This window comes from Limulus polyphemus, unplaced genomic scaffold, assembly GCF_000517525.1.
Source record: "Limulus polyphemus unplaced genomic scaffold, Limulus_polyphemus-2.1.2 Scaffold751, whole genome shotgun sequence".
Classification (NCBI taxonomy): Eukaryota; Metazoa; Arthropoda; class Merostomata; order Xiphosura; family Limulidae; genus Limulus; species Limulus polyphemus.
The window spans coordinates 25848-36658 of NW_013666361.1; the positions used below are offsets into that span (position 1 = coordinate 25848).

A 10811-nucleotide genomic window follows, 5' to 3' on the forward strand; every position below is an offset into this window, starting at 1 on the left:
AAAATATTTTTCAACTTCTCCATTCATAAAAAATGTTATGATAAATGAATTCCAATACTTTACAAATATCTAAAAAGTAATTTAAGGTTGTTCTAAAAGATGTCTAATCATCAATGTATCTGCCATAAAACATTTAATGAGTTTCTTAAGACATTTTTGTAGTTTGTGATAATATGATACCAAATTATACTTCAGATTTCTTAAGTGATAGAGAAACATAAAAAGTAATAATAATAATGAGTTTCAGCTGTTTTATACAACAGACAGAACTATTTTCTGTTTGAGAAAACTTCAAAACAAAAACACATCTTCAGTCTTACCTGTTTAACTCCATCAATTGGACTGTTCGTTTTTTCAGAACACGCTGCAAGGCGACAGTACAAATAAACATTATGACCAATCCACCTTTCAGTCAACTGAAAGAAAAACCCCTGCTGATGATACAAACCCCTTGAATTGCCTCCAGTATTAGATGACTCCACACTTAGTAGACCAACACTTAAATGTTTGGGGCAACTAAAATTATTAATAAAATTACGAATGAGATGCATGTTAAATAAAAGAAATATAGGTCACGTTAATTTAAATTGAATGACATATATCAAAAACTAGCTCATTATGCCTATATTATACAAACAGACTACAAAAATCCATTTTGAACAGTTAAGTAGAAAAAAAACAATTTTTAGTATTGGGTTCAGACAAAGCTATACCTAATTTAAAAATGCTGCCCAACAAGAGGGCAGTGATTCAATAGCCTTTACAACCACTCATAAGTGAAAAGTCAAATTGACTGGCACTGTTAATGTCCCCACAACTGAAAGCACAAAGTGTGTTCAGTAGCATATATGATCCACGAAGTACAGTCTAGCAGTTAACCATGAGGCCACACCCAGTTCAAACTTACTCAATAATTGTGTTTGAGTTGAAAAAAATATAATATCTCACTTACAGTTAGATGTTTGAGAAAGTCATATCAGTAAACAAAAGGAACAAATTCGAAACATTAAGTCACATCAGTATACATAAGGAACAAATTTCAAACATTAAGTCATATCAGTATACATAAGGAACAAATTTCAAACAATAAGTCATATCAATATACATAAGGAACAAATTCCAAACATTAAGTCATATCAGTAAACATAAGGAACAAATTCCAAACATTAAGTCATATCAGTATACATAAGAAACAAGTTCCAAACATTAAGTCATATCAGTATACATAAGGAACAAATTATATCTTTACCTATGCTGAATCAATACTTCTTGGTCCTCAGCTACATGATATGAGCTGTTGTACAAAGAAATCCAGCACTCATCTGTTACAATATACATATCAGGACCTGGAAAGAAAGTATAGGAATAAATATTCAGCATTACTTGCACATACACACATGGATTTTTTCTACTTTATTTTGCATTTCTTACTAAGTAGCACAAAAATAACTTCTATCTATGAATATTCAAATATATGACAGTTAAATGTAAGTTATTCAATACAACTAATCTCATAATTTAAAGTGTAATAAGTGCTTTGCTATCAAATGAGATTACACATCCTATGTTGTTGTTATTCATAAAGTTTTTTTTTAGAATCTCCATATTTTATATATCAATATTTAGCCTTCAAAATAATTCAGTAAGAGAAGGATGGTAATCCCTCAAAATTCAATTGGTAAAAACAGCAATAAAAAGCGTCTCCCATCTTTCAAAAAATTGTTGACCCTCTAATTCTCTGTACCTACTATTGAAAATCATTATAGAGTTTTACACAGTAATGCACAAACCTGCAACAATTGATGCCTTTACATAAATGTTATCTCGAGCCATCACTTCAATTGGTCCATCTCCCTTCTGTAGCATCTTATGAAAGTGAGAGTCCTGGTAGAGTTCCATGTGATATACACGAGCATCATTGACCTAGTAGTATAAATCAACAATTATCAGTTATGGTTAATATTTCAGCAAGTAATGAAATTAATAAAATATATTACAATCATCAACTAGTTTGATGAAAATGTCTACACAATCAATCTGCCTGACAAACATATTTAAAAAATTATTAAAAAATAGCTGTTTTAGACACATCCTAAAACTTAAATTATTATGCTTTAATTTTGCTATAAGTGAACATTACATGTTAAAAGTACCAGTAATAAAGTCACTTTTAAACAACGAATATAATTTGTAAATAAAACAAGATCTCTATTTTGTAAGAAAATGGTTTCATTCCTTTGAACAGCATTACTTCCTGTACTGCTACAACCTTAACTCATATTCTCACAAAACCATTTTGTTGTTACTCATATTGAAAACTTTAACTAATAAGAAAATATTCCATAAATCTTAATTACTCCTTTGTTTTACATAATATACCAAAATATAACAATCATTTTAAAACAATTTTAGATTTTTAAACACAACATTCACTTTTACATAGTAGTTCCATATTTCAGCAAGATATGACAAACATATCAGAAATATTACACACATTTAAACACCACAATCACTTCTAACAGAATATATTAATAAGTTTTATTTTCTTAAACGTTTCAATAAAAACTCAGTACAGTATAGAAATATCTTACTTTTCCATTTCATACATTTTAAAATATCATGGTTTTACATTCAAACTGAAAGATTAATACCATATTCCCCATATTCTGGCAATACTCTTTCACACAATCATGATCATGTGAACATCTCAGTGTTTCAAGTCTGAAACTACATTAGTAGTTTCTTCCACACATCACTATTAACTTGCTTTATACTTTACACATTTCTCCTATATTTTTTAAACATGACATCTTATCTTACCATTTCAAAGATGCTTCCATCATTGATGAAGTCAAAAGCACATTGAAAACTTTTATTAAAAATGAGACGAGACTGAGCGATTCTTTTGTGACTTGCTAGAGCTTTATGAATATTATAACCCAGTCCAGATCCATCTTCTGAGCTGAACATGTCTTCATCATCAACAAAAGAGTCTGAAACCCCTACAGGTGACCAGAATAAGATCTGGAACAAGAAAAATTACTTATACTAATTCATTGAACTACAGCCACATGCTATCTACTAATATAACCTATAAGGCTCTTAATAATTTTTTAATACTTATTTCCCTGCACATATGTATGGATCAACACACCTGATTTTTGAAATGGTACCTTCCACCATCAAATGCAATATTAAACCCACAGTTACGAAAGGATGTCTCCAGAATGAAGTGAGTGACATTAGTTGTTGCCTTACACTCCTGATCCTGTAACGTTACTTCCAGCAAATCTGTATTTGTTCCATTCAATCTGGCAACAATAGTTTTGCCGGAAGACTTTGGTAAAGTCAGTTTTAACTTATCCTTCTGGCACTCCAAGTTTATCAGATCTTTTATCTCCATTGCAAGCTTTTCACCAGCATTTCCTGAGTAATTATAGTAACAATAATGAATTGATTTACTTACATCTCACATACTTTTGCTAGAACAAAAAAAGTAATTTAATAAAGAGTTCATTTTCAATTCTAAAACCATTGCAATCTAATAAGAATGTATAATAATAATAATAATAATAACACTGGATTTTATAATTAACTTCTTGTATATACTTAAACATTTATGATTTTTTGTGCAGTTACTTATTTTTAAATGAATAGTTGGTCTAAAAAAATACAGAATTATATGCGAATTTCTACATCAATATAACTAGCCCTGAAATGATGAATATTTAGCAAAAGCCAAACATTGATGAAAAGAGGATCACTAATGACTTTTTGATCAATATCATTCCCTAAGTGTCTCTGCAAGTAAACTTTCAAAGCTTTGGATAATATTCACCAAAACGTAATAACAGTTTAAATCGGGAATAAATGTACAATTATTTTAAGGGAATGAAACTTGTCAACACAAGAAAAAAAGATAATTCAATCCTAGTATAAAGATATTTTTAAATAAATGAAAACCATAAAATCAACATATAAATTATACTAGTTAATCATCTCTATATATGTGAAGCACAAAAAAAAAAAAACTGTGTGGCCATCTGTTTTTCTGTTATATAACTACTTCTAGATCATTGGGCCAATCTCAACCAAACTTTGTGGGATGATAGTTTGGAGCAATGGGCATGTTAATGGGTTGACAACCTCCTCCACACTCCATTATTGCTGTTATTAAGCATTTAATATCTTTGACATAAGTTAACATTCACTACATTCATAGATGGTGCTACATCCTTACACCAAAAATAAAAACTTTATTAAATTTTCTAAAAAACAACATTCACAAAGTGTGGGGGAGGGCACACAAACATCTTATATATCTCACAGGGTGAACTAGCACTCTCTGTGGAGGAATGGAATGTAAAAAATGGCCACCAATATTGCAATACTACATAAACTCAGCTGAATTTCCTACTCCAACAGCCACCTTACAACTTCGGCCAGTAAGATACTTCCGTGGCCAATGATCATCAATTAATTAATCACGTGAAACATTGTGCAAGGACAATAAGAGCTGGGTGTTGAAAGTGAGTAACAGAAAGCACTCCTACTGCCACCACTTTGGCCACTAACTCTTCCTACAAAGTCACCCTGACCATCGCACAGTATATTCCATGTTTTAAGTACATATTGAGTTCTTAAAGCTTATGCAAAACTTTTTGGGGAGGTAATAATGAATACTGTAACAATAAGTTATGTTATAAATAAATTACATGAAAGTTAGGAATTTTTTGTTGTTGCTATTTATCATAGTATCCACCCACTTTAAAGTTCATTACTCAGACAAATGACAGGTACCTCAGCTTGTATAGAAATATAACCAACTAAGTCTAGGTTTCATGTTCATACTAAAGGTACCTTAACAGTTTAATCTATGGTAAGTTCAATCTAGCTTACTCCTACAATCAAATTATAAATTATTCTAGTTAATCTTACAGAAATATAACCAACTACACCTAAGTTTCACATTCATATTAAAGATACCTTAACAGTTTAGCCTATGATGAATTCAATCTAACTTATTCCTACAATTAGACCTGTAATATCAATTATAAAATCCTAAGAAATAGAAAATTAATTACAAAAATAACAAAATTACAATTGTAAATTGAAAAGTAACATTTCATGAAACTGAAACAATTAAAAGTGTATTATGTCACCAGATAGATACTACTGCTATTAGTATTATTTAAATTGTTTTAGGTCGTAACATGAGTAGTCTTCTGTTAATAACATTTAAATTGTATTAGGCACAAGACAGGTACTTTTGCTAATAATGATGTTTAAATTGCATTAGGTCATCAACTAGGTACTCTTGCTGTTAATAATGTTACCAGGTATAAAAAGTTTGGTGAGAAAATAATATGGAGAATCAGAGTTATCAGAAAAGAACAATTAAGTGTTTTATAATGAAGCTAAATATTCCCTGAATATCTTTCCAGTTTTTCTCTGATTACAAAATAACATCTCTAAATTTTGATAATTTATTTTCCCTTGGAAAAATTTGGCATAAATTTTAGGTTGATGATATCAATCAATTGCAATTCATGTTTTAGTAACATTTCTAAGCATAAAGACAAAAAACAAGAAGTTAAGCAAATTTTAAAAACTGCTATGTGTATTACCTTTCAAGTTTACAAAATAAAACAATACATACATGCACATAGAAGAAAATCACTCATATTCTAAGTGTCTTTAAACAAAAAAAAAAGAGTTTAAGCATACCTTGCCATTTATCATGAAACGTGTTAGTCAGAGATGACTTAACCCTGCCATTCCAGATTTCTCTAGATTTTGCACTGAGGAATGTCTTTGAAAATCCTTTTAAGTTCAATGGAAATTCATTCTTTTCTCTATGTAATCTATTCCAAGGAGAAGGAGGTATCTGAGAGGAGACAGTAACACTATCTGACTGCTGGGATTGAAGAACCTGTGGCTCATCTTGACCAACTGATAATCGATCCTTAAGTGACTCTCCATCACTCTGCACATTACGGTGATCTGTTTCTAGAATAAGAAAATAGATGGTCAAGCCAACATGGATCTTTTTAGTGTCATATAATAGTTTTGTCTGGTTTTGATAGTCAGACACTCAGTGAACCATAACTGTCAGCTGTAGTAATCTGTTACTAGAAGACAATTTGTATCATCTAATGTTTGGGTATAGCTGCCCTTAACTTTGAGTTACTGACTAATGGAAGGTCAGTCAGTCAGGCAGCAGCACCCATTGTCATTGGGGCTTTGTCCAGCTCTTTGAACTGAATAATGTAATTAACTATCACAACCAAATGTGTGAAGCGTTTTCAATGGCATCATGTCTTGAATACTGGAATTTTCAATCTGCAGCTCAAAACTCAAACCACTAGACCAGGCATAGCCCCACTTATATCAAGAGATAGGCTACACTGAAAATAATAAACTCATATTCCAACAAAAATGCTTTACTGTTGATTTGTTTTTACACTATATACGATAAATTCACATATTTGTGTTCATACTTAGAAGTCCTTCTGTATCATATAGTGACAACATTAAGTTGTTTATATATAATTTAATTCTTATGCTCAGGGAGTGGCTTAATTGAGGTGTACTGAATAGAATCACATTACACAGTTATTTTACAAATTCTTGAAATACTTTGATAACTGAAGCAGGATGGGGTAATATCTCAGATGCTTTCCTTAAGTTCTTATATGGCAATACAAAGAAAATGTAAGAGTGTCCACTATCAGTTGATTAAATAATAGTACTTGATATTCACCAAAAACAAGGTGAGTAATTACATGTAATAGCATAAACCCTCAACATCACAGGTGTAGGTTTACAGGGAATAATATCTGATTTTGATCTCAACACCACTTGTATATCACATGTTTAAATGCTGACAGTATATCAGAAGATATAAAGCTTCAATAATAATATATTGTAAAACAGAGAGCTTCAAACAGTGAGAGTATATAACATTTTTACTTGTTCATGTATTCATGTTAAGCTACACACAAGTTATCTGCACACAACCACCCCTAATTATGAACTTATAAGACTATAGGGAAAGCAATTAAGTCAACAGCACCCAATGCCAATTCTTGAACTAATCTAATTGAATAGTGTGATTTGACCATCACTCTTATAATGCAACCCCAAAAGAGTAACATTTCCGCACAATAACCACTAGGCCTGAGAGAGGATACAGAGATGAGAATGTACATGGCTTCAAACACTTATAATCTTTCAGAAGACACAATGTTTATTACTTATCATATATACACATATATAAAAGATATGCAGCTTCGAATCAAATAATAACATGCCAAAAGATACACAGCTTCAATAATAATATCTCAAAAGTTATGTAGTTTCAAATACTGATGATGTATTAAAGACAAGTAACTTCAACTTTGCTCTAAGGCCTTAGAATTACTTATCAGCACTTCTCCTATAACCATGATGTTAACTATGTTTCTACATTTTTGTGAGACCTTAAGATTACTTACCAGCACTTCTCCTACAACCATGATGTTAATTAAGTTTGCTACATTGTTTCGAGACCTTAAGATTACTTACCAGCACTTCTCCTACAACCATGATGTTAATTAAGTTTGCTACATTGTTTCGAGACCTTAAGATTACTTACCAGCACTTTCTCCTACAACCATGATGTTAACTCTGTTTGCTATGTTGGTCTCCATAACTGTAGAAACATTACCAAAAATATCTGCCATTGCTGACACCAACTCTTCTGTATCATTCGGTAGACTCTGGACTTTTACTTTCACAAGCTGGAAACTAGGTACCAAGCCTGGTAACACCTGGTGTTCAGCCTGTAAAAACCACAGAACCATGATTATTGTGTCTTGGTTTGAGGTTAAATCATTTTAATAAAGATTAATATTTCAGTGTTAATTTGAAAGTTTCAATTCTTTTAGAATCATGACACCATCAACTCATATAAATAGCACCTTGACCACTACTATATCTGTCATAGCTCAGCTTGCCTGAAGAGCTTTGGTGTTGAGCAAAAGGCTTTGTCAATGCTAGATATGTCAGATGCAAGGTAGTAGACATATTATTATATATTCTTCTTTGCTTTCAACTCATAAGTTCTCAAAATTAAATATAAGAATAATTTGTTAGCACAAATATACCAATGCAAATTTTGAAAAATTCTTTAATAACATTGACTTAAAAGATAAGTCCACTAATCAGTTTAAGGTGTTTTGATATTAAATAAATTATTTTTGTTTAATTATAATTACTAGAAAAAAAGAGACAGTGAATGTAAAATTGATCTAATTTTCTATTAACTCATCACTTTAAAGTCCTACTGTGACTAGTTACTCTTTACAATTTATACAAGGATTAATCATGATTTATAGTTTAGGTGTCAATCTTATTTCATACAATTTTAACAAAAAACCAAAGTGTAAAATGCTTAGTTTATCATTGGACTACTTTTAAGTTTAAAATGTAGTTTGATAACACTTTTACCTAACAGATTACGTGTAGTTTTGTTTTTTGTAATTTATTATGTGATTATTACTACAAGATTATTTGGTACTATAGTAATATGTATAAACATCATTAAAAAAATTCTATAAAAATGACTAAAAATGCACTTAAAAATATCTAAAACAGTTATGTTCCACAAATGTTATAATAATTCTCTTGCACAATGTGAACAACATCTATAGCAGAAACCTTAAGTTTACTTATATATGGTGTCTGTTTCAATTCTTACCACCACATGTACAATTCCCTGAACACCCCAGCTGTCAATCCTCCATCTGACTGCTGATTCAGACTTTAAAACCAAAACCAAATCCTTAATGATGATTGGTTTACTGGGAGCATTTCTCTCAGCTGCTCCTTGAGGCTGGAGATGAATAACAACTTCATCTGATTCTCTGGTTGACCTGATCTTTATTACATGGACATCCCTGGTAAATTTAAAAATTTATGAGTCAAATAAAAGAAGAATATGTAAATAATATATCAATGACACTACATTTGCTATATCCAGTGCCAATGAGACCTTCCGCTAAATATCAGAACTTATTTGGCTGGCTAGGATGTGACAGGCATAGTCATGCTCTAGGAGCTATTTATATTACCAACTGCATGAACAAAATATAACTGAGCTTTTACTACCTTCGAGAGTATCTTACAACATCAAATGTGTAACACAAAACAAAATCCATTGTTCAAAAGAACTTATATTTTTGTTCTTTACATATCTGAATGTATGTTATTTTAAACTTATTACAGTGATACAATAAAAACAGATCTAAGATTTAACTCTTTTCAATGCCACAACAACTCTCCCAATGTCCGACTAAGTTTGAAATACGAACTAAAAACAAAACAGACAAATATCTTAATACTTTATTAGTTATCTGAATTTTGAAACTGGTAAACTATGAGAAGTTCTTCATGGAGTTACAAAATTACAAACTCACATGAGGAACATATATAGTCTCCAAAGATAAAGATAAAAAGGAAGTGAAAACACAGATTTTTTTTTGCAGGCATTTTAAAAACTTATATTTAATATAGATCACAGTCATAAATATTGTGAAAAAACTGAAGAAACACTGTGGAACACAAAGACAAAATAGTGGCAACCATATCAAAATTAAAAAGATATGTAGCATTGGTAAAGGAGGTACTGTAATGCCCATGTCTTGAAACATTTATCCCCCCTCCTTAATAAACCTAAATAAAATTAAGTAAAACAAAAGTCAAAATTTAAATTACCTTCACTTCATCTGAATTCTATATGATGATGAGTCAAGTTATGTAGAGAAAAAATCTTCTCACATCAGATTTTTAATAAAAACTAGTACTAAAATTTAATTTGTCACAAATGTTACAATTGTATTTACTGCTCATGAATATTATGTATCTTGAGCATGTTCTCATAAATTCGTTCGTATCTAAATAAGAAACAAAACGAAATCTAATTAGTTAGTAGTGTTTATACTACATAACCAGATGGAACGATGTGCAGTACAAAAACAAAATGGAACACATTTTCAGAATAGAAATAGTAGCGAAAGCTCCAACTAGATGGCGCATATTTTAGGAAGAAATATTTGACTTGAAACATGTTTACAAAGAACGTTCACTTGGGCCTCTCGGTGATCCGTTCTTGGAACTAAGCCAACAAGCAGAGGTTGATGTTCTGCTCCGCTTTTCTGTTTTCCCCAAGAGACCTTGAAGGCGGTACCGAAATGTTATGACACCTTTGGATATGATTGTTTGTTTGTTTTTAAAGCGAAAAGATACACAATGAGCTATCTGAGTTGTGCCTACCACTGGGATCTAACTCTAAATTTAGTGTTATGAAACCTTAAGATTACCGCTGAGTCACAGGGGTACCTTATGAACAGGAACTGTAAATATCACATCAAGAAAGAGACAAAAATGTCCACTTCGTTACGTTTGAAATATATATATATATATATATGACAATATCAACACTTATTATTGCTTTATTAGATAGAAATGATTGCGTATTATGTAATAAGTAAATACATATTGGTACTAACAGTGATTACAGTCATAAATAAATACAGCATCAAAGCTGAAAAATGTGTTACAGTGCAATCAAACTCACTTGTAATAGCGCATAACTATATTAAGCAACAAACATATTTTAAATATACGAAACGTTAAACGAGCACATATCCTAATGTTGTAGTTGCATTACCTAATTTTGAAGTATGAAAACTTATTTTGAAAAATACAGGAAATGTTTGTTTGTTTGAATTTCGCGCAAAGCTACACAAGGGCTATCTGCGCTAGCCGTT

At 30.9% G+C, this 10811-nt stretch overlaps 1 protein-coding gene across 2 annotated transcripts in view; it reads right to left on the reverse strand.

Moving 5' to 3' along the window:
• Positions 1 to 10811, reverse strand: part of LOC111085973 (transforming growth factor beta receptor type 3-like) — a 132560-nt gene that overhangs the window by 13336 nt on the left and 108413 nt on the right. For both annotated transcript variants that reach the window (XM_022387016.1, XM_022387017.1), the window contains 8 exons: positions 8741 to 8939; positions 7637 to 7823; positions 5728 to 6009; positions 3155 to 3426; positions 2821 to 3024; positions 1791 to 1923; positions 1250 to 1346; positions 321 to 516 (listed from right to left, as the gene is read on the reverse strand). In XM_022387016.1, coding sequence (XP_022242724.1) covers positions 321 to 516; positions 1250 to 1346; positions 1791 to 1923; positions 2821 to 3024; positions 3155 to 3426; positions 5728 to 6009; positions 7637 to 7823; positions 8741 to 8939 — 1570 coding nt within the window. The remainder of the gene's footprint in view (positions 1 to 320; positions 517 to 1249; positions 1347 to 1790; positions 1924 to 2820; positions 3025 to 3154; positions 3427 to 5727; positions 6010 to 7636; positions 7824 to 8740; positions 8940 to 10811) is intronic.